This window comes from Perca flavescens, chromosome 10, assembly GCF_004354835.1.
Source record: "Perca flavescens isolate YP-PL-M2 chromosome 10, PFLA_1.0, whole genome shotgun sequence".
NCBI classification, from domain to species: domain Eukaryota; kingdom Metazoa; phylum Chordata; class Actinopteri; order Perciformes; family Percidae; genus Perca; species Perca flavescens.
The window spans coordinates 7656455-7680866 of record NC_041340.1 but is presented as its reverse complement, the minus strand read 5'-3'; the positions used below and the strand labels follow the sequence as shown (position 1 = coordinate 7680866).

Below are 24412 nucleotides of genomic sequence, written 5' to 3'. Positions count from 1 at the left end.
GCATGCGAACTGAGGCCCAAAGGGGAAAGCCTTCCACACAGATCTAAGCCAGCTGCCCTGATTTAAACACATCATTGCAAGAAGAGTGGAAGCAAGGGATCCCCCCCCTACCAGCGTGCTCAAAGTACACTGGCAAAGTAGCTGCCCGCTCTGAAAACAACAGACGAGCAGCTACAAATGGTACATTTAGACGTCTGCTGTTAGGTAGAGGCATTTTGGGAGTCCTTCTGCCTCAGATTCTCAGGACTCAAAGGGCACTTGCTGCCCTGAGAGGGGGTGTTCAAGCAAACTGACCTCTGGGGTTAACCAGGATCGGTTTGTGTGAAGCTCTGTGGAGGAGGGGAGGAGGGAACAGGCAACAGTTGGAGGTGGGAGGCCACAGTGGGGCTCCTGCACAGCTCAAGAAGGAGACTAGGCAGTCACCGGGAAGCAGGGAAAGAGGAGGATATGGCCACGGGAGAAATCACAACACTTCCCTCTACACCTGAAGACGGCGGCAGCGGCAGCTTTGCTCCTGGGGGCTTCAAGGATCCCAAAAGGCTGTACTGTAAAAACGGGGGCTTCTTCTTGAGGATAAAGTCTGACGGGGGCGTGGATGGAATCCGTGAGAAGAACGACCCCCACAGTAAGTACTTCCAGTCCCCTTCTTCTTTGCTTTGCCAAGCAACACAAAGCTTCTTTATGTTATTTTTAATTTGCAACAGGGAAATAGGAGTGAAGCAAAAACATCACGGAGGAACTATGTGAATTTTCCAGCTTACTGAGGTTTATTCTCAACTTGTTAACACCAAAATGTGTGTAGGCCTACTTGTGGAAAGTTTAATAACCCTAGATCAAGAGAAGGACACCTCAAATGTTCGTAATCAGTGGGAGCTTTGATGGAATGGCATTTATGTTTTTAGTAAATGTAGATCCCCCATGCTGAGTCACAGCCATTCAAACTGCTTACTGTGTGATATACGTCATAATAACTAACCCTAAAGCAAGAATAAGTGAATTCCTGATCTCGAGGTCCCTGTCAGTGTTTGAGGTCAATAAACGCATCCCACTAATATATCTAAAAAATTATACTATTACTACAAAATATAATAAAATATGCTCTGTACCACCAAGTCGATCAATATTAGAGAGTGAGAGAAGTTTTAGGTTTTTCTAATGTTCTTTAAGTTAGTAACTATTAAAGTGGAAACATTATTGGCCTGGACTTACGCCTCGGTTCCTCTGTATCACTGATTACTTTTGAGTGTGTGTCCTAAGTAAGTGGGAGGGGAGGAGGGGGGGGACATGAAAAAATGTGGGTTTTTCCGAGGTAAACATGATTGGAAATGTATTGCCCGAGATACACTGTGACATTTCAAGCAGGTGTACCCAAACAAAATGCCTGGTATGGAACCAGTCCAAGGAGAGAGGAGCTATTTTTAGAATACATTTCTAGCCTTTAATTACATTCAGTTAGACTTATTTGCATAAAAAAAAAAAACGTACCCCTGTTATTCTGGGTGTCAGAGAGTCAGTACCATGGCTTCAGAAAGGAATATATCCACAGTGAGTCATATAACAGGAATCAGTATTAATCATTTATCTTTTTACCAGAATGGTTTCTTACAGTGAATGTAATCTGAGCTGTGCTTCATCAATGGTCCTTTTGTTAAGGCTGTGATTGACCTGCCAACTTTCTAGACAACATAACCTACCTGCCAATGGTGCAAATGTTAGTGGGGAGTAATGTTACCCTGTATATCCAAGGGTCCTCAAGTGGGATTTTTGTGCTAATATACTGTAGATGCAGTGGTGGAAGACGTATTTGGATCCTTTACTTAAGTAAAAGTACTAATACCACACTGTAAAAATACTCTGTTACAAGTAAAAGTCCTGCATTGAAAATGTAACTTAAGTAAAAGTATGTAAACATCATCAGAACTTAAAAGTACTGTACTTAAAGTATTAAAAGTAAAAGTAGAAAAATCCTCACATTTTAGAAACTGTAAACGATCAAAACCGTTCTGTCAAGATCTAAAATGTCTAAACATTTTAGCTGTACTTGTAGACCTGTAAATTGTTGGGTAGTTTCATTTATAATAAAACATTGTCTTTCATAAATTACATGTGTTTTGTGTGCAAAACTCTAAATTTGTAAAGTAACTAAAGCTGTCAGATTAATGTAGTGGAGTGAAAAGTGCAATATTTCCCTCTGAAATGTAACGGAGTAGAAGTAAAAAGCATGAAAAGAAAAGACTCAATTAAAGTACCCCAAATGTGTACTTAAGTATAGTACTTGAGTAAATGTACTTAGTTACACACAACCACTGTGTAGCTGTGACTCTACTCCATCACATTGTTGTTCTTTGTAACACACTTCCTATCCCAAAGCGTTGAGGACAGTATTGCACATACACATCAGCACAAATGATTGCCGTGCTTACATCACTCACCCCAGGACACTTACAGATAGGACCACACTGTACAGGGACAAGCCCAGTTGAAGGAAGGTTTTCCTGTAATCACAATAAGACATAATATTCCCAGTAAATACCAAACACACGACAGCACACACTCAGACCAATTATACATTAGTTTCAGGGAAGAACACCTCTTTGATCTGTGACGCAAAACATCCGGGCAGCATGCTTAACTGTAGACAGATGTGTCTATCTGACGTCTTAATGTGGATTCATTCTGAACATATTCCCTAATTTACCTCATGGGGCCCCTGATTCCTTTTTGGTGGTTTGGCTTCATGCAAAGTATGCTATGTTGGCAAGCAGCGTTGTTGGAGCTGATTTTGATACATCTGTGAGGAGGCTGTCACACAGCCAACAGGTACTGTGTGCTCAGTGTACAGTCTACACTGTGATGCTACTGTCTAGCGGCTGACGTGAGTTAGCTTAATGATACCATCAATGTCAATGGTGTTGCGTTCATTTACAGCAAGGATATGGGAGGAAATGTAAATGCGGTGCCGTTTATGTAACATAAATTAATAGAATAGAATTAGAATAAAAAACAAATAAAAAACTAATTGAATGATCTTTTAAGCTCATTTCAAGCCACCTTAATCAATATTTCTAACTAGCCCTGCAGTTCCATTGAGCTTTAAAGGCTCTTTTAGCTCATTGTTTTGATTTTACAGCACATTTACTGTTGATTCACTCTCAAAGCTCTCATCGGTGTTGTTGGTGCTAACACATTAACCTTAACTTTATAAGTCTGTGTATGTATATGGTGTGGCAATGTAGTACCTGTCAGCTTGCTTTTGTTGCAATCCCCCCTTAAATGGACTAATGCAGCTTCAAGTATTAATATATATGAAAATGATTGCTATGTTTGCTCTTGAACAACAGTTTCCCCTTTCAGTTTTCAGTTTTGTCAAGCTAATCATCGATCTTCCCTCCAATATTCAACTAGTTTGCAGACAACATTAAATGTCCTGTGGCAAAAACGTAGTAAGCACGGGCTGTCTTTTAGACCATGGCTGTGTCACTTGTTTCTCATGTTTACAGCTGTAGTAAAATATATCATATTAAAATGTCTCGCATACTGTAGCATCTTTACTGTGATTTGTTTCTGGAGTTGCTGGTCGTGTTATAACAGAAGTTTACACAGAGTTAAAAGATGGTGCCATTGATTAAAGAGATTACTATTTCCTTGTGATTTAGCGTATAATATCTGGTACCTAGGATGTTTATGCCCTCTTTATCCTTTTATAAAACAGGTGTATTAAACACAGCACTTCATCTTTTTCCTTTGACTAAACATTCCATAAGAAAACTACTAATGTTTTGTTCATTTTGTCCAAAAAAAAAACAACATTTGTCTTCTTCCTCAGTAAAGCTTCAACTCCAGGCGACTTCAGTGGGGGAGGTTGTCATCAAAGGAGTCTGTGCTAATCGCTATCTGGCCATGAACAGAGATGGACGACTGTTTGGAGTGGTGAGTGAGCTGCATCATTTTTCTGTTAAAAAAGAAAAGTTGCATTGTTTCTGTTCTGTAAAGAGTTTTGAGATGACTGTGAATGCAGTCCTATCAATTCACCAAACAAGCATTTCCTGATGGGTTCAAAGAGGGTTTTTTTTTCCAACAGTGCTTTTCACAAATCTCTATTAAACGCCTACAGTAAATGTCTTCTGCCTCTGTTACAAACAGCATTTAGGCTGCTGTGTTTTGGAAACCAAATATTTATTAGCCACCCGACAAGAGGTCGGAGGGAAATAATTTGACTGGCACACGTTTGTCATAGTCAGCACTGAGAATAAAAAAAGGTTTTCAACAACAACATTCCATTGTGTCCTGTTGTAGATGTATGGGATTCAGAGACAAAAAAAACAGAATTTGAGTCCAACTGAGGCGTCTCTCGCAATCCAATCAGTTCGATCATTTGTCTCTCTTTCCATTCTCTAGTCTTGTCCTCAGCGCTAACGCTGCCTTTGCCAACAAAATCGTGACATGACACTCGTCATGGCAACAATAGCAAGTCTGGGTTTCTGTATTCAAATCCAAATCCTTTTACGTTAAATGAAAGAAACAAATGCGTGTTATTTCGCTCTGCAAAACCAAATACAATAACCTATATTCCCATTCCCACTTGAGTAAGGAAATATCAGTTGGAAATGATAATGAAAATATGCCACTATGATAATTATTATAATATGTTTACACTAGCTGAATGTTTTTATTAGACTCCATTATTGTGTACATTAACATCTTCGTAAAAGTCAGGCCCATGAGAATAGGATACACCAGAATTAGTATTTGCAGGCTTTTATTGTGAATTCTTTTGGATCTCCACAGGCAACCTGACTATCATGGGGGTGATGGGAAGGCAGAGACTTGAGGAGGACTAATTAATCTAAGAGAGACGAAAGACAGAAACACCAAGATATTTAAGGAGCTGCATCCAACAATTAATTAGTTCGTAAAACACGGAAAGTCAAGTTTTTTTGCACAGACATGGTGACATTTGAGAGCGTGGGAAAACAGAAATTATGGAGAGGCTTGACATTTCTGAATGAAGATTTAAAGGGGCTGTACTCGGCATTCAGAGCATTTATATAGCAGTAAACAACAATTTGCTTTGTAAAGATATAATGGAGGAATGGCCTCCTGAGCAGAGAATGATGACGTCACACTCCGTCTCTGTGTGTTGTAATCTGAGCTTCTTTATTCATTATTTTGATAGCCAGTCCGGCCGCAAGAGCATGTGAGTGCATGGTAGTGCATGTGAGTGCCCTGTGCATCAATATCAGATGCTAAGGGCCGTGACAAAGCATCTGTATTTTTTAGAGTTGGGGATCGGTCTGTGAGAGCCGTGTGGAGGCAATCCTAGACCACTTTCTTAGTATTTAGAGTACAGCAACTTTAAGCAGGAAGAGACAGGAATTCATTTGTAAAAGAATAAAGGTTAGAGAGATGAACCTTCTTTTTTTCTGCTTTTTTATTTTTATTTAAACCTTTTTAGAAACTGATCAGCAGATAAACTGGCTTTATAATGTCCTTTGTTGTTCAATGATCACGTTTCACATGAGCAAAAGAAAAATCAAAAAGCATAGTCAAAGTTAGGTTAAGAAACTTAACTTTAGCCTTTTGTATTTTGTATCGTTACACAGCGTACTGTCAAATTAAACTGATCTGAAGGATTTCCTGAATGCTCATTAAAAGTAGCCAACACCAATTTGGCACCACTGTTGGTCTGTTTCCACAAAGTTGTTGCTTTCAGTGGCAGTAAAAGTGTGAAGTGTTGGTGACTGATGTGGTTCGGTGGTTGTGAAGTCTTGTCCACAGTCCATGTAATTGGCAAGAAGCATTTCCTCCCTAATGAGAAGCTACAGCAGCTGCCACACAAGGCGTTGCTCTATGTTCTGCTCTTACTAATAAAATCATTAAAAAACCCACAAGATATTAACTCTCTTCTGATTACCGTTTGTGGTGTGAAAAAAGACATGGCAGTATATGTTGCCAAAGAAATTACAATTCTTTCCCTCTAATTTAGCACCTTGACCGGTCTGGTCTTGAACATGTTTTACCTAGAATCAGAAGTCATCTGCTATGTATTAGATGTTTGCTAATATAATTGACAAATATTGGCCACTACTGACACCTTAGTTGATACAGACATTGTTCTGCTGATAACATCTGTACATGATTGGACTTATATTCATATTAATTGCACCCTAAACCTTTAAAGCTCTGCATAACTTTTTGATATGATGAACGACCGTTACATTCAAGCCATTGCCAAATGAGCTGCTACAAAGTTAGTAAAAACTATCAGCTCCACACAACTCTCTCTGGATTTCTCAGTATGGCTACATTCGGAAGATTGTGTCGTCCGGCGACTTTCGCGTGCAGAAACTCGAGTGAAGATAATGACCTCTTCTGAAGAGTCCATCATGTTTTTTTTTTTAAATCCTCCGTGTCCTCCTTGGCTACTAGCAACTGTGTGGAGGAAGGGTGGGGGTGGTGCGTGATCACAGAAGGCTTGTAACATGTGGACGCGCCGATAGCTTTGTTGTCATTACTTAGAATTCCTCATGGGGGCAACAGAAACTACGCACTATAGCTTTAACAAAATAACATTCCTAAATATAAAAAAAAAAAACATTACATTTTTCTTGCACCTTAGATAACAGAATTTTAATTTCAAAAATGAAAGGATACAACAATTAATGAGGCTTCTCTCTGTATATAATAATAATAATAATAAATTGAATTTATATAGCACTTTTCACGAACTCAAAGTCGCTTTAAATGTATTGTAAAAATGTATATCTGTGTCCTAGATATGTTTAGGCTTGTACTAGCTTTGGTGATCAATGGTTCAGTGGTCTTCCAATTACAAATAAAACCCACCGCTACTGCTTTTGCATAATGAATTGCACGTCCCTGCAAAAGCCCCAGGTGGTTGCTGCAGTTCTGACTAATAGCTCCATAGCTGTGTGGTCATGGTCAAGTAATAACAGAAACTAAAACAAAAGCCTCTTGTTGGACAGGGTAGAGGTTAACGCCCAGCGAGACAGCAAGATTTTGGACAGACGATCCGTAATTAATGTTTTCTTCAGGTTTTCTACAATGGCCGTGTTAAACTTAGGGATAGTGTGAGCACTAAAAACAGATGACAGCACAAAAGCCTTTATTTCATTTGTAGTGTATAGTGATCTTCATCTTTGGCAGTTTTTAAACCTTGTCATTTGTATACCTATCAAATCCAGATCAGTTTGTCCAAGACATCTGAATTTGTTTAGTTAATAGATTTGTCCTCTGTTTGTATACATTTCTTCTTTTTCATGTTTAACATTTCAGCCTGATGACCTCCACGTTTAATCGTGATTCAAGGAAGCTGAACTAAAACAAACACTTGACTGGCTCTGTAATAATGTCCCTGGTCAGGCATGGTTTCCTAAAAAAAAAATGTCTAAGTGTGAAACATTGAGCAGAAATTATTTTAAACCAACAGTCTTCAAAAATAAAGGTGGCATTTAGCTCTGGGTGTTTTATGTGGTCATTTAATGTCATTAAATGTCATTAAATGTCAGCATTACACATTTGCTCCCTTTCCAACGACATATATTAAATTCAATTAAATATCATCCAAATAAAATAACATATTTGATGAAATGCCACTACAGAAATTATTTTCAGTACATACACAGAGAACATTATAAGCAGTTTGGAAAGAAACAATAACATTTATATTAATCGTACAGACAGAATGACCTAACTTTAGTTTGCATTTATTGAAATATTAAAAGGTGCCCTGCCATACAAAACCGTTTTTACTTGTATTTTTTGAAATATGTTAGGTCCTCCTTTGTTAGCTCTAGTCACTGAAAAGAAATAAGTGGAGAAATGCGGCCAATTACAAAAGCTGGTCAGTCTGACGTGGTGTTGCCTGAGCTCATTACTATACATAAGCTCGCCCAGTTGCGCTGGGTAAAAGATGCTGATAGCCAGGCTCTCATTGGCTAGTTGTTAGCCAATCAGAGTCAAGCAGCTTAGCTCGTTGAATATTAATGAGAACTGGCACAAATCGAGCTGAGTCTTCCTGCAGGCTTTCTATACCACGCTAGAATAGTTTGAAACAAGGTAACCAAGGGATTTTGGTCAGTCCATGGTAGAACTTCAGACATTACCACTAAGTTATGAAATACGTTTGGCAGGGCCCCTTAAACACTAGTTTCACAGTTTGCAAGCTAATTTTTGTGTATTGTGATAGGATGGTGCCCCAGTAGTTCTTTGCCCTGTAAGAAAAGGGCTGAAGATGTAATCCTTGCTCTCCTATTTAAATCCCCTGAACCCCCTACAGTTCCTCACTAAACAGCAGATTCAATTAAATGTATGTGTTATCCCTCTGTCTTTCTCTCCAGAGACGAGCAACAGATGAATGCCACTTCTTAGAACGGCTTGAGAGTAACAACTACAACACCTACCGCTCCAGGAAGTACCCACACATGTACGTGGCACTGAAGAGGACTGGCCAGTACAAATCTGGAAGCAAAACTAGCCCGGGCCAAAAGGCCATTCTTTTTCTTCCAATGTCTGCCAAGTGCTAATCTGGGATCTGATTGAGAAATATTAACGTCTTAGTGGCAGCAATGAAGAAGATGTGACGGCAATGAAGACCAAGTGCTCCATCATCATTGCCCGAAAATAGCTGTGATGCTTTTTTGACTGGTATATCCTGAACATGTCTGCTCTTATTCAGCTTTTACATTCAAACAATGGCACACATTCACACTTGGCTGCTTCCCAGTAAAACCAGGCTTTTACTGTGGACCAGCCAACTGCTACGCTATAGTGCAACTGGAGCCAGGTGCCTTGCTCAAGTGCACCCCTAAAGTACGGCAATGTTCATTTTACTTACACAGATCTTACTCTCTGGCTGAGGGATTTAAAGCAGCAACCTTTTGATAACAAGTCGGCTTCTTACCATTTCAACTTCTTACTGGGTAAACTGCAGTCTGAGTTTAGCTGCAAGATGTACGGCATATAGAGGAATATTCAGTTAAAACATGTCTCCTACATAAAAAGGTTTAAGAAAATGCACTTAAGTCTACATTATTATAACTTGATAAAAGAGGATGGATTGTACTAAGTAACTGAATTTAAGAATGTTGTGCTACAAAATAAAAAAAAAAAAACTAAGCACACTCAAAACAAAACCCAAGCACTAAATATAGTTTATTCAAATTCTTTTACATTACTTACCATCTTTACATGATTAATGGATACAGAACAGGTTTCCTGAGCTTGCCATTGTTTTTGATAAAACTGCGATCCCCTTTTGTAATTATAAGTTTGAGATTTGTGCAAAAAGGCCACATAGCATGGCACTGGAGCATCATTTATACATGTATTAATACCAGATAATTGTTGCCAATCATGTCTAGTTCAATAAGGGAAAATCAGTTAACTTGAACAAAAAGATGATTTTTACTTTTTTTTACCTGTCAGTACGCCAATTCAGCAAGGCAGCCAATAATACTGGCCACTAACGCTGAATTCTGCCCGTGTATGTTCAGCTACTACTGTTAGTCACTCTGCTTGTTAACACAACCTGAAGTATTCCTAGTTAAAAATACAGCAGAATTTAAAAATGAAATCAGCTGCTGGCAGCCCGTTTGCCCAACAGATATGGACTTCCAACATGGCCACCAAAAAGTGTTAAATACACTGTATAAAACTCTACAGTCCTGCAGGCACCGCAGTGGCATATCTCTTGTTCATGTAGTTCGCAGCCTATTGCGCCGCATTTCTTCAAATGTAACAGCTAGTGTGAAAAAACACACAGCAAACATAATTCCAGTCCTAAATACACTTCAAATATGAGTAATACTGACAACCATGTGTCAAAATAGCAATCCATGATATGCTTGGTTAATGATGGCTTGCTAGGATTTTAGTGTTGGGGGAAGCTGCCTGTGATACAGCTGGTAAAACCTCCCTGAGTAGACAGCGGGAAGCTCCTCCATGCTGAGGTCGATCTTGTTGAAGCCGTGCTCCAGGCCGTGAAGCAGAAGCCTGGCTACACGAGACGTGATGGGCGTGGTGTCGTCGGTCTTGGCCAGCTCGGCGAGGTCCAGCCACTCGCAGCGCAGACACTCCCGAGTACAGAAGTTAATGTCGTAGGTGAGAGGGCCGAGTCGGCAGATCATGTACATGTCCGACATGCCGAAGGCGCCGGGGTGGTTGTGCTGCTGCCGGATGCTGAGCAGAGATCTGAATTCAGCGTGAACGCCGGTTTCCTCAAAGACTTCACGAACGGCAGTGGCACCTGAGAAAATTCATTAAAATATGAATAAATGTATGTGGAGGCATTTCAAAAGATCCTGACAGAAAAAGGAATTGTGTTCCCTTGTCAGACTGATGTTTAGATGTGGGGAAAAGGGAAAATACATATATTTTTTTGTAAAGACAAATATTTGACGCTGCTTAAGGGTTGGGTCATGTATATAATAATATTAAAGCTGCTTTTAAAATGTTAAAAAAGGTGAATTTGGAGATAATAGCTATTTGCTTATATATCATGTGCCTTGTTTTGTACAGTTCAAATGAATGTATATGTATCGTCTTTAAGCAGAACACTAAATTGAAAGATTTAGCTAGATGTACTGTATTCATTTTTGGCTCTTACACTCACCAATATTTTCTCCTGGATCAGACAAGCCACCGGGAAACTTCCAAGCATTCTTTGTCTGAAATACAGAGTTCAAATTTGACATCAATTGTGATAGATGGCACTGCTGTAAATGTATCTCAAGAGTTATATCAACATGACAAGAAATGTCCAGTTTAGTTTAGTTTTGAATCATAACATCTTCCAGTGTCGTTCAGTTTAAAGTCACTTATTTCTTTACTTTAAATTAGTGGCACCGCCATACAGTAGTTTTTTTATTTTGTATTTAAGTAAATCACAGTAAGTAGTAGATTATGTGTTTAAAGGACTCTTATCTTATGTATCTGAACTAATAATTATACAGGCAGAGAGATGTTTAATGCTCTAATCTATAGGAGCATCTTTTCATTTTATGTTTTAGACTTAGTGCCTCACTCTGGAGACTTTTACATTTGATGCGGTGAAGTGTGTCTTCCAAAACTGTTTCACCACTTATCCTTGATATTTAATGATAGTATGCTGCTGGTTAAATTATGATGTCCACGACCGTGTCCTGCTAAGTACAGGGGTTGAAGAGGCGCTCTGCCTGGGTGATCATGCAGGCCAGCCGGTCGTATCACAAATCTCAGGGCGCTGTGTCCTGCCCGTTAGTCGTCCTCCCATGTCCCAGGAAAATGATTTACTCTTAGGCTTTGCACCAAAAGAGTTCCAGGGAGGACTGCCACTTGTTGATTTATTATCCGTTCCACAACCCTCCTGTTTCTTTGTGGTCTTGCTGGTGCTAGTTAGCCGTGTGTTAGCATGCTTTTGTCCATTGTTTTGGATCACTGGTAGAGTGGTGTCATTTCCACATGATCCGTTCACTTCCATATTTACTTCTAACCGGTAAATTTTGGTTTCCAGAACTGCAATCTTCTGTAGGAGTTTGTAGTAGTCCTCTATGGAGAAGGGTGGCATCTTGCTGCTAATTAGCTTTAGCTACAGTCACTTTAGGACAGGCTTGAGCTATTGGTAGGCCACGCTCACGCAGAAAAATGTTCAAAAATGACAATAGCCTACTATGTCTACAAAAAATGTATAGTCCAGTGATTTATAAGTAACCAAGAGCCGCTGCTCATAGTTTCTCTCAGAGGAAAAGCAAGATTATTAGCAGAAATATGCAAGCAGAAGCAGGAGCAAGCAATAGAGCGTCTGCACTGTAAGAAGCACGACTTCTTAAAGAGATTTTGTGCAACTCTAATCTGTGTGGTTTTTCAGAGTAAAATGTCTCGAACCTCACAGGATCTGTCAGAGCTAAATAGGAAAATAATAATACCAAAAAGACTTGCGAACGAATGCCAAACATAACATACGCAAACTGTTCATGCTACATATACTGGGAAACGATTGAGCGATGGTTAAATTAAAACACCCATTTCATCATTCTGCTCCCCGATGGATGAAATGACCTTGAGTCCGTTGGGGATCTGCTAGTTGTCTTTTGTGCTGATGTGAGAGTGATAATGTCCTGGTTTCTTTTCAGGAAGTTCATAACCCCTTGTGAGCTCTGGACTGGCTCTGTATGCCAGAGATTCTCTACTGCCAAGGGCCAGACTGTTACAGAGCCCATTTCCAGTAAACAACTTGATGGGGGGAAGGAGGAGGAGGAGGAGGAGGAGAGGAAGAGATAAAACACTTCCTACACTTCCAGGCCACTAACAGTTTCCCTCTGGGCAAAAGCCGTCAAGATACATTATAAGCTCTTAAGATTCCCGGCTGGGACACATGTTGTCAGTAAATAAGGTAAATTATAATTTGAACTACATTTGTCATATGGTGCAGATTTTACAGGAAACCATGTGTCCCTTTTCAGAGTATTCCTGCTGGCACTTCTGAGAGACTGAAGAGAGATAAAGACTACAAATTAGGAGGATTGTTGCACATTATCTGACAATTGTAATGCTGTGGAAAGATTTTTATTATTAGATTTTTTTATATTAATTATTTAAATGTATAAACGTCTATGTTGTGTATATATTTTGGCGGGAAAGAAATGACTGGTAAAAATGGTAATGTCCAATATTGTCAGATGTCGTCTGCAGTTAGATTTGGTTTTACAATGTTCTGACTTGTCTCCAATACAACGCAGTCTCCGAGACAGATATCTATAAACCTAGAAGAGAGAAACCAAAGCTTCCTGCATGGATAGATATTTCTAGAGGAGAGTGAGAAGAAGTTATAATGTCACGATTCAAGATTCCTTTGTCATTTTTATGCACAACATAAAAACAAAATTGTGTTCACACCTCCACTAGTCAATAAATTAGCCAGTGCAAGACAAAGCTCTAATTTGGGGAATCCAATCCTTAAAGAGTTATTAATCTATCTAAGACTTGTCCAACAACTGAGTGGGGACACATAACTGATGTTGTGATAAATCATGGCACTGGGTCTTGCGGCATATTATTGAAGCTCAAGCATAATCGTATTACTTTCTGTTGTTGTTATTGAGTCCGAGATTATTTATTGGCTTTGGTGCAGTCATCTAAAAAGGAGATTCAGCCTTTTGCCAGTTTATGGCTCTTTGACGATGAATGATGGCACACGTGTTCATGTTGCTGTATGTTAAACAGGCTCAGACTCTGCTCTTTGGTACACAGTCTTGCAACTAAGGATAGTTTTTATTATCTATGACGCTTTAGATTTTGTTCAGTTCATGAAAATTCAACAAACAAAATCCCATCACAATTTCCCAGAGCCCAAATCACTTCATCTTCATTTGAATGGTTTTGTTCAATCAACAGTCAACAATCCAGTTAACAGTGATATAAAACAGAAGCTATTTGAGAGGCTCTGAGCAGACATTGACATTATATATTGCCTGTGTGGTGAAACTAGTATGGACTATTACTAACTATGGGAACATTTTATGGTAGTTATCATATCGCGAGGTCACCTGAGGTTTCAAACTCCTGTAACCCAGTGCTGCAAGTTATGCTGGGGGACAGTTAAAATCTTAACATGCTTTTCATTTCAGTCTTTAATGGTGGCATGTTGTTAAGGGTTCAGTTACGGCATTTTCCCTGTGCATAATGTGCATACCATCTACTTGGACTGGTGTATCTTGTGTTACATGGTTACGCACAATGCCAGGACTTTCTGACAAATTTGGTCACATTAAAACATAGAATGTTTGTATTAACCCTTGTGTTGTCCTCCCGGGTAAAAATTAACACTCTTTTAGACACTGTTTTTACATCTATGTTGCTTTTTCCCCATGTTACGCTTTTGACGCTTATTTCATCATTTTTGGCACTTTGTTTCCATTAACACCAGTATATTCACCACTAGACCCATTTATTTGCACTAGTTTTACACTTATTTTTTGGTATTCATGGTCAATAAACCTCATTTATATGACATTTTCTAATTTTTGTGTAAGAAAAAAGCAGACATGAATGATTTTGACTAATGGTTAAGATCAGGGGAATGAAGGCAATGGATAATCACAGATCTGTCAAAGTTTAGTCAGGATAATGCTATAAAATTGAATACAACACCCAAAATTCTATGAAAATAGAGATCTGATCCTTAATTTTCTTTTGTGAAGAGCGTCTTATGGAACCATCCATGTTATTTTGGGGCAATTTGGTTAAAACAAACCCAAATTTATGATATAGAAACTTTGAAAACGGGTCATATTTGACCCGAGGACAACATGAGGGTTATCTGCCTTTACCAGAACATGTTTGGTCATTTCTACGTTACAAAATGCACACTTTGTGTGAAGGGGTCTTTACTTATTGCCTCATTTATGTCAGGTCAAGCTAGCTGGTATATCTTAAAACATAATTTGTTTCCAAATTGCGGCATCATGGTGCAATCTTATTTTGGCCCGACTGAGAATACAAACAAATGTGTTTTTTTCAAAGAGCCCTTTGGAAGTTAACCTCATAACAACTTGAGCACTACAGGAGGGCTCTGTGAGACTGAGACAGACACACACTCACACAGTTGTTTGAGTGCATTAAGCTCATGTAAACACTGTGTTTGCTTAAGGTCAACTAATGTGCGTAGCTATGTTAAGTGTGAGAGGAGCTGAGGGGATTTCCACCCACGGTTTGATCAACAGAGGTAACATACAACTCACTACATAAACAAAACTAATCAGGAGACGATTTTTGCAGCACCAACAGATCAGCTGCTTCATTGGCTCCTTTTGTCACTGTGAGTGGAAGGATCGGTGTCCAACATATAGCTCTTTGGCTCAACCAGGCAAGGGCCGGTGAACTAGCTGCCAAAAATCCTTTTTAACAAGCCAAAATGTGTCAGTTTTTTCTTTTTAGGTAAATGTGCCATGCTGTTAATTGTAGTGTATATAGTCACAGCTCTGTGCTCATAGTTACACTGTAGCTTTTTCATATGCTGCATTCCTGATTGGAAATAACAATAACAAAAATCGTCCTTTTTCAATATTTGGTTCAGTTTGCTGAAGGAAGGTCTACTCATCGCTACAGCAAACACATGCATACGTTTATTTAAATGAACATTTTTTTATTTATTTATTTGTTTCTTAATAAATTCAATTAACATGGTCTATATTGCAATCATTTAATATAAATTGCTTTTAATTAGTGTAATTAAGAGACATTTGTAACAATAAAGAAACACATACTGTATACCTTGTTTCTGTCTTGGACCACGAGAACCTTTCCATTGGATTCATCAACAACTGCACCTGGGCAAAACAAGCAAACGACCAATCAGACATTCATTTTAAATAGTTTGCAAGCACTTATGTCCCTAGGTTTATAAGCTGGTCCACATGTTGCAGTGAAGTAGTTACTGTAGTAGTAGAACAATTTAAAATTGTGAAGATCCAGGACTTAGCCAAAAAATTTGAACATCGACAACTTCTCAGTCCCTCCACCCTTTCCGCTAAAGCCCAAAACAGTCTCCTAAGCCCCTCCCCCCACAAGGGAGAATGAATGCGTGTGCATGAGCCGTGATTGACACGCAGTTAGACACCCCCGCTGGCCCTGATTGGTGCATCTGAACAGGGAGCGGTGGATTTTTGCAAATCACACTACAGGCTGTAGGTGATGCCAGAGGAGCCAGTTTTTTTTTTTTTAAATGACCTTCTTCATGTAGTTCTACTCAAACATGGGGTCCGTTTCAGCGAATATGACAGAAAGTTAGTTTTATAAGTCTTACCTACTGCATCCTTAATTATTAGGTTGGACACAACATAAAACCTGCCCCATGTGGAGGAGAAAGCCTGCAGCTGAGCCTCTGTCAGGCCTCGTCCACTTTATATTGTTCAACACATCCCTGCTGTTGAAGATTAATCAAGTCCACAGAAAAAAGAGTCATCATTCTTCTGTGGACTTGACTGTCCAAGTATTCCACTTCTTGAACTGTTGGCTTAACCAAACATAAAACTGTAATTAAAGTGCCACTTTTATCCAACGTGCAGTACAATACTAGCCTAGAAATCTAGACGCACCCTAGTGGCAGCAAAATTGTTTTGCAGCCAGGGGGGTCTAGACACTCTCCGTTGGCTTGCGAGCTGGAAAAAACAAATTCTGGTCAGGCCAATCACATCGTGTATAGAGTCAGTGGGCGGGGCTTATGGCTGCTGCTGCTGGGAACAGCGGTCTTCTGGAAGACTTGGAGTTAAGCTTTTCTTTGAGAAAAGAACAAAGAACGGCACAGAAATCATTCTTAAAAAAGGAAGATGTGTTCGGAGTTTTTCCGACCGGATACGGCAAAAGTTTAATCTATCAACTAGTTCCGCTACCTTTTTCGTTGCTCTGCCTGGTTGTAACGCTATCCTATTACGTGCAGAGGGAATTTGAAAGACAACCGTTTATCCCGCCCCTCGGATTGAGCCCTGTCAATGGGGAGTTCCCAGACCCAACATCTGGATGTGGGTCTGGCTTGTCAGGCTAGTACAATACCAGAAGTGAATTAAAGTTTGAATTACCCTAACTTTAAGGCCTAAATATGTGTTTGTTTATATGTAAATATGTTATATGTACAGTAAATATATATATATGTTTACGCATGTTCGGATTGGCTCTTTAGCTGCTAAATGCTCCACTATGTTTACCAGCTAGTCGCTAACTTTCTCTGTCTATCATTGGGATATCAAAAAACAGCTGCCTGCCTCAGCTAGAAATGGTGCTGATGAGAGTGAGGAGAGTGAAACAACGCAGTGAAGTTGTGGGCTGAAAAACCCAAACGACGAGCTGAAAGCTGCTAAAAATTCTACGTGTAGCTGATAACCACTGCATATTTGGGTGATGATTCTCTGTGGGTTCTTCACTACGAGCGACATTAGGGAAAATACTGAGTATAGCTGCTTTAAAGTCAGCACTGCATATAGTAGAGTGAATATGGACACACTTTGTTAGTTTCCAAGAAGTATGGACTACATAAGCAATTGTTCTTAAAAAGATTTTGCGGTATAGTGATGTAAAAATCCACTGATAAAACAAGAACAAAGAATGTCGGAGTCTGAAAAAAAGGGGGATAACATAAAATAAAACTCCTAAATTTCTCTGCTCTAAACAGAGTTCGAGTGACTCAGCTATACTTTCAGGCAGGTAGTGACTAAGAAAGGCAGCTATGTGCCGCGGCTGACAGTTCCGGAGCAGGAGGGAAAACTGGCCACTCTCTTTTCCGGTTGCTCCGTCTGACCGACTGGGACGGGCCTCCTTAAATGAATGTCACAGATGTGTAAAGAGGGATGGGTCGTCTTAAAGGCCTGACTTGGACTTCCAAGTGGAAACTGATGTAATAGCCGATCCCTGTGCCATATGGCTGCTGCTAAGGGAGGCTATCATTATGTAGCCTTCAGTCTAGGAAACTTAATGCTCACGAGGAGCAGGAGAGAAATAAAAAATAAATAAATTAAAAAAAAAACGGAATAGGAATTATGAGACAAAAAGCCCAGAAGCAATCATCTCGGGGGGACTGGGGGTTCCGTAGTAAACAATTGTTAATGTTCTGAGGTTACAGTTGGCTTCTGAGCCACAACAAAAGTTTGATGTTGTCTCTTAATATATTTCATGTAGGCTTCTTCTACTAGTTTTTTACAGTAATTATAGGTTCACAGTAATATCTGCTATGTACTATGAGGTTGCAAAGAGGTCAGATGTAGAAATCTGATACACTCTGATTGAGAGGCACTCTAGATCCGAGCATGTTCTCAACACTCAAGCTGAATTTCATTACCGAAGACATAACTAGACTAGTATTGTGATGTCCAGGGCCTCGATTTTGTTCCAATGCAAAATTGTATTCGTTAAGGATTAAAGCTATAGTGAGCAACTATTTTATACTAATGAATGTCCGTTAAATTCAAGACATTGACAAATGAGTTGATACAAAAGCTTTGTATGTATTACACAACAGCTAATTTAGTTTTTACACATACTGTCGGGATGTGGCGTTGAAAAGATTGGACACTGTCCAAAATACAATTTAAAAAAAGTTTCAGTGAGCCACTAGATGATGCATTGAACCACGAAACGCTACCTGTGATTCACAATAATGACTCTAATTTGTTTGTCTATATCGGCCCACATATATTTCCTTCATTTCACTTCTCGTTAAGGCTGTGAGCAGGGCAGCTTACTCAACCTTCAGTTGGGTGGACGCAGGATATGAATGTAGATATGTCGTGAGCAGCATGTTTTAATGACATACATATGGAGGGTATAATTTTTTGGAATTACTTTGAGCTCTACGTTTTTGACCCTGTCCTGAGAGGTCAGGGGACAAATGTGGCTGGTAAGATTTCAGCGTCATTCTTAAGGACACTTTAGCAGGACAGATGTTGACATCTGTTGATTCGTTGGATGAAGAACAGTCTCTGTGACCAATATGTTACTTTGTTACTTATATCACTGCCCCTCCTCCTCCTCATATTCCTAAACTTCTACGTACTGTGAATTAAAGGAAAATTCCTGTTTTTAACAACCTGAATCTTACTTACTCTCACAGGCTTGGCGTAAATATATATATATATATATATATATATATATATATATATATATATATATATATATAGGACACCTTAGTTGCACTAACCATGTTACATCCCACATCCCACTTTAAACGTAGCAGCAGCACAAGATTGAATCCTGAGTTAGCTCCGCACTGGGCTAGTTTATTGGGCTAATGTTTAATTCTCAGTACGTAACAGTCGGTCAGTTTGACCCCAAAATACCCACTTTTGACATTTGTCACAGTTTAAAAGCCTTATGGGGCTCATGTTTCCTTTGCCTCACTGCACATCGTTGTAAATCTGTTTCTAACAGAGCACTTGTGTCCACTGCCTCTAAAATGATGATTATGAGTGCCATGTTAAGCTCACTTATAGGTGTGGTGGCCACAATTACAACAAGTCGTGAAACAGCAAAAAATGGTTGCAGCAGCAGCAGCAGTAGTAGTAGTTGTATTAGTATTAGTAGTAGGCGTGAAGTTTAAAACTTTAGGACATCGGACACCAGTGTAAATACTCGTTAATTTGAAGACTTCTCTCTTATCAATACAACGCCACGACTGTGCATTATGTGTAGTTGTTCTCTTGTTTTTATCAAAATAATAAGCAAAGAAGTATCGGATCATCTAAACAGCTGCATATTTTAGATTCCTGACCTCAGTTTCATCAATGCTTGTTTACGGGGCATTCTGGCAACAAAAAAGGGTATTTCTGGACTCCTTCAGTACTGAAGGATGCTCTGGACATGTTCTGACATGCTTTAAGTGCATCCGCTCTTGAAAGTTGTAAACGACACTCTGCCCTCTGCTGGACGATCAGAAACTTAGCACCCTTCAGGTCTGCAACTCCTCCCTTTGTAGCTCCTCTTCCTCACATTCACAATCCTGAAGAGAATTTCCATTTACGCAAGGGAAATGGGCAAAAGTTGAAAAATGAATAACAAGCAAACAATCTTGTATCCTTTAAAGCCAAAACAGGGTAGTTGCTAAGTACTCAACATCCAATTGTGTATAGTAATAACCTAAAAGGGTGTAACTTTGGTTTGGGAATTGGGGGACGGACGGACACAAAACAGGGTTTCTGGGGGTCTTCTAAAAGACCCCCAGAAACCTTCTAAAAATGTTTTCGATTTGAATACTATTTCCTGCATTTCTAAATTTGTTCATAAGGACGAAGATGATACAAAATCCAGGAAATAATTAGGTTGACCATAATGATAAATTATGCCAGAAAGAATAGTACTAAACTATGTATAAGAAAAAAAGTTTTACTTTCTTTTTCGCTTAAAATAGGGGCCAATCACCGAGACTATAATTATAATAATATCAAACAAATTTGAAAACTGAGGGGGACATGCCCCCCCTGTCCCCAGTGGAAATTACACCATAGGTAATAACTGCAAGCAAGCAGCTTTCAGCTGCATCTTATGGTCTTCATCAGATCCATGACAACTGTGCAAAGACCGTTTGCTGATTAAGACTGTGAGATGCGGTTAAAAGCAGGTGAGATTATATTGTGTCAATCTACTATTCCAAAGTCAATAATGGACTTTGAGGCTACAAATCCCTACCTGCTACTCCAATTTGGTGAGTTGCAGACCCCGGCAGTCTGCTTTCCCCTTCCCCCAACCAGAGGGCCAACACAGCGTGGTCGTGTTTGGCGTGATGGAAGGTGAAGCCGTGAGTAGAGGCAGCAGCGACACATCGACTCAGTGAGATAGGTACTTGAAGCCACACTGCAACTTTCCCCTCTGTTTTCCACCGGGCCAAGGAATCTGTGGAGCATGTCACGAGTTCACAAGGATACACAATCTTTAAAGATGTATTATTAAAGATATTGCTGCTTTTGAAATAAATAATAAACTGCAGAAACAGGCAGAGCATATAAAACGATTGGTTTTGACAGCTCTAATCGGATTTTGGAGGCAAATGGAAAACTTTAAAGAAGCTGACAAGCAGCAGAGACAATTCAGTGGAAGTAGCCTGAAGCTAAATCCAGCTGCTAATGTAATATTTTCTCTCTCTTTTATATCATCCTAAATTAAAAAAAATCTTTAGATTTCAGACAGTTCATCGGACAAAACAAGCAATTTGAAGACATTGCTTTGGACTCAGGTGCTTTGTGACAAGCATTTTCATTCTTTTTTTAAAATGTATTACTGGATAATAATTAATTTGTCCAAAAATTTTGACAGATTACTCAATAATGAAGGAAAAAAATTACATTAGAAAACATCTCATTTTAATGTACCATATACCTTTTTGAAATACACAGTTGTCTAATGTTCCTGCATAGGATGGGTGGCTCCCTGCTTTACCTTTGCTGGTAAAATGGGATTAATGCATAAAAGACTTGCAATTAAAATTCAGTAATGAATGTAGATTTTAAAAATAAAACTACACCCAAACCCCTGAACATAATATTTCATCACACTGCCATGGCCCTAAAGTCATTAAAGAAAGTAATGTGTATGTGACTAGAGGTCTACATAGACCAACATCTATCCGGAGAGTATTTATTAACCCTTGTGTGGTGTTCGGGTCTGTGGGACCCATTTTCAATGTTTGCTAAAAGAAAAAGTATGCTATTTATTATTTATTCTAACTCAAACTCATTGGCCTTGGCTCATTTTCTGTCAAGAAGATAAAAAATAACTTATTTTCAATGACTGCACACGGTACACCCCCCCCTACACCTAACTATTACAAGGAGGTGTTCGGGTCTACTGGACCCGAGTGTATTTAATTGTAGGTGCTATGAAACTATGTTGTCTTTCTGCACCTGCTATTCCCACACAAAGTTACTAAATTGTTACATTTCAAGCACTTTCACCTGTTCTGATTAAGTTCTAAGAAATAAGCACCTATAATGATCAAAAATCTTGTTCCTATTTTTTTTTATCTTTTTTATAATTGTATTTCCTTGTTTTCTCACAAAAACCAAAAATGATCATATGATCATGAATGTGATCTCACAGGGGTAAATGGCAAATATGAACCATAAATGATTTACATTTCTAAATGTATTTTTACATAAATTGTTATGGCTGTACTGATTTAAAAGCCTAATAATGAGGTGGGTCCACCAGACCCGGGAACATTGGCTGTGTAACAAAAATATGAACACCACACAAGGGTTAAGCAAAGTGTCAAACATTCACTTGCAGATGCACTGGACATTTAGCATTTAGCACATGGAATCTCAAACCTACTGTAGATACGATGGGAAACCCTGCAAGCAATATTTCTATGCTTTCAAGCGCCTGCATCTCCAGTGCATGTGTAGGCTAACAACTGGCTTCAGCCTTCTTTACTGTAGGAAGCCGCTCATGCACAGCAGCAGTGGCAGCAAAAACTGTCCTGACCTGTTAGTAGTGTCCTGAGGAGTGTCCCGGGACACCCAGACACTGCCCCGTGACAGTCTGACACTGTCCTGTGACTCCCTTGACTGTGCCGGGACAGTCAGACACTGTCCTGTACACTGGACAGTGTCTGACTGTCCCTCCTCAGGACACTACTAACAGGACAGGATAGTTTTTGCTACCAGTAGTCAGTGGTTGAAGCGGATTTATGAGTTGATGAGAAGATGTGCCCTGTGTATTGTTTATTTCCACAGATCCTCTTATTAGTCTCATACACAGCACACTTTAGGACAACCAACCTTGAAGCAATCTGCTGAATGAGCTTTCGCTGATGTCCGCCGGTAAACCGATGTCAGCCAGGTTCACTGTCACTCCACCGAATCGGTCCACTTTGCCTGTCAAAGCCCCGGTCCCCTCCACTCTGTGTAGTTGGGAACGAGTGACAGTGCGCGAGAACGCACGGACAGCTGAGCGTGCGGGATAAGACGCTCTGCTGCTGCAAAACCTTCCTGTCACTACCAACGGTAAAAGCTTTAAAGCAAAGGCACACGCGGCCATCTTTCTACGCTGTCGCTAACATAAACAACTGTTTAAAGGTTTGTTCAACCCTTAACCGGCATGTGTGCTTGCAGTGCAGTACAGTTACGTATACGTCCGCCCTGGAAGTTGCATAAATACCGTAATGCACTGGTAAAATACCTCCAGGACTAGCTAGCTAACCACAAAGCTGTATGGACTTGTGGTACTATGCCGAACACCATTTCCACATCTGAAAACGTAGCTAGCTAGTTCATACGTAAACAGTAATTTGTCAGTATTAAACGTTAGCTATAAAATAATCACAAAGTTAACGTTATGGTGTTAAATTCGACTTACAATACTGCCAATTAATCATGTTAAAACGGTTAAAATAAACATTTAGCCCATAGACTGTAAACAATAGATTTAGCCTAACGTTAGTTATCTTTGTCTCGCGCACTTTCTTCAAGATGTCATCTGGCTCAAAGACGCTAACAAGAAACCCAAATTAATCGTTGAAAACTATGAAAAAACATCGCTTGACATTTAAAATGCATGCCGAATGTGAGCCTGTATCCAAGTAATGCTTGCTGTACCTTTAATCATATTGAAGCACGTGTTTCTACTTGCTAGTAACAAAGACAACCTAAAATCATATGATTTGTCTATTAAATGTTGCATTGCTTTATTCTTGAGGCCTGATTAGTTCCAGGTTCTTTAATTTCCCCCAGTTAAATCCAATCTTTTTTTTAATTGTTATTCGTATTTTTGTTAACAAACCTATTTGAAGAAAAACATAAGGATGTTTTACAGTGTAATAAATACAAAAAGGATATCACCTACCGTAAAAGATTCGAAGCTTTACGGTAGACGGAGGCGGGACTAAACTTTAACCAGGAAGTTTACAACACCGCTCCATGTTTACACATGTTTGTGCGTTCACGTGGAGTAGATTTTTACTATTAAAATGTCTTCAAAGAAAAATAAAAGCAAATCGAAAAGAGCGAGTGAAAGTGACAGTTCGCTCTTATCGAAGGAGGGCTCAAATGACTCCTCCAACCTGCAGACACCGGGCCACGAAGGAGGAAGCTGCAAAAGTTTAAACATCAACTCGTTCACTGTGATCGATTTCATTGAAAAAGGTAAGACTTTGGGCCATAAACCCAAACGTTTTACAGGCTTTAAAACAGTTGTTACTTATGTAAATGCTTTCAGCAAATGAACCAATCTGCAGTATGAAGATGGGAGACCTGCCGTGGTCCATTGCTGCACTCAGTGATGCTGTCTGTACTTATCCCGTCTAGGCAACAACAGAGACACATATGTCATAGATCTATCTCTGTTCTCAAGCAAATTGGATTTAAAATGAGTCACTGACTGAAGCAAAAGTAGCTTTCAGCTTCGAGGAAATTTAGTGACAGGAAATTTAGTGACATAATTTCTTATCAGCAAGGAAGCACAAAGAGAATATTTTATACCAAAAAGACTAACTTTGGAGGATATCTGCTTGATTTGCCTTTCAGACTTTATTCAGAATGCTCAAGCTTTATCAGCACGTTAAAATATATTTTGTGCAGAAAAAATGACTGTGGAATTTGTCCCCCCTCACTTACATTGGGAAAGCTTTAGGATATCTTAATGTATGAACAGGAGGAATGATTACAGCAAGCAAAACCTGTTGACTTCAACAATTTTGAACATAATTCTCTAAAGGTTAGAGTCAACACTGAAACTTCAGCACAATATTGTGGAAACATGCCATTGTCCTGCTGCTTCCAGACAACACTGTATGAACCAGATTCACTAGCTAGTGCTTCACAATGGTTCAGCCTACTTATAGCTAAAACACTTTTAAACCTTCTCTTAAATGGTCTACTCACAATACAGCCAGTTTAACTTTTCAGTATGCAAGATTAGCACCAGTCAAATGTTT

The 24412-nt window shown here is 39.3% G+C and overlaps 3 protein-coding genes across 4 annotated transcripts in view; 2 read left to right on the top strand and 1 right to left on the bottom strand.

Moving 5' to 3' along the window:
• The first annotated feature begins 29 nt into the window (after window positions 1-29).
• fgf2 (fibroblast growth factor 2) lies at window positions 30-9167 on the top strand. Its single transcript, XM_028589957.1, has 3 exons — window positions 30-625; window positions 3827-3930; window positions 8361-9167. Exons 1-3 carry the CDS (start codon window positions 448-450, stop codon window positions 8544-8546), a joined length of 468 nt encoding a protein of 155 aa, XP_028445758.1. The 5' UTR covers window positions 30-447; the 3' UTR covers window positions 8547-9167.
• Window positions 9152-23344, bottom strand: nudt6 (nudix (nucleoside diphosphate linked moiety X)-type motif 6). The gene is made up of 5 exons (XM_028589956.1): window positions 22260-23344; window positions 20170-20373; window positions 15271-15326; window positions 10634-10688; window positions 9152-10267 (listed from the first exon to the last, which is right to left on the bottom strand). Exons 1-5 carry the CDS (start codon window positions 22516-22518, stop codon window positions 9885-9887), a joined length of 957 nt encoding a protein of 318 aa, XP_028445757.1. The 5' UTR covers window positions 22519-23344; the 3' UTR covers window positions 9152-9884.
• The window catches only part of afg2a (AAA ATPase AFG2A), a 128998-nt gene continuing 127069 nt past the window's right edge, over window positions 22484-24412 (top strand). For both annotated transcript variants that reach the window (XM_028589954.1, XM_028589955.1), the window contains exon 1: window positions 22484-23621. In XM_028589954.1, coding sequence (XP_028445755.1) covers window positions 23447-23621 — 175 coding nt within the window. In that variant the 5' untranslated portion in view covers window positions 22484-23446. The remainder of the gene's footprint in view (window positions 23622-24412) is intronic.

Bases quoted from the DNA above. Each gene is read 5' to 3' on its own strand.
- fgf2 (XM_028589957.1), top strand. From the start codon at position 448: ATGGCCACGGGAGAAATCACAACACTTCCCTCTACACCTGAAGACGGC. The intron at 626-3,826 runs GTAAGTACTTCC...CTTCTTCCTCAG, and splicing joins TGAGAAGAACGACCCCCACA to TAAAGCTTCAACTCCAGGCG. The intron at 3,931-8,360 runs GTGAGTGAGCTG...CTTTCTCTCCAG, and splicing joins ATGGACGACTGTTTGGAGTG to AGACGAGCAACAGATGAATG.
- nudt6 (XM_028589956.1), bottom strand. From the start codon at position 22,518: ATGGCCGCGTGTGCCTTTGCTTTAAAGCTTTTACCGTTGGTAGTGACA. The intron at 20,374-22,259 runs GTTGGTTGTCCT...CATGCTCCACAG, and splicing joins ATTCAGCAGATTGCTTCAAG to ATTCCTTGGCCCGGTGGAAA. The intron at 10,268-10,633 runs GTGAGTGTAAGA...GAATTTTCTCAG, and splicing joins TGATCCAGGAGAAAATATTG to GTGCCACTGCCGTTCGTGAA.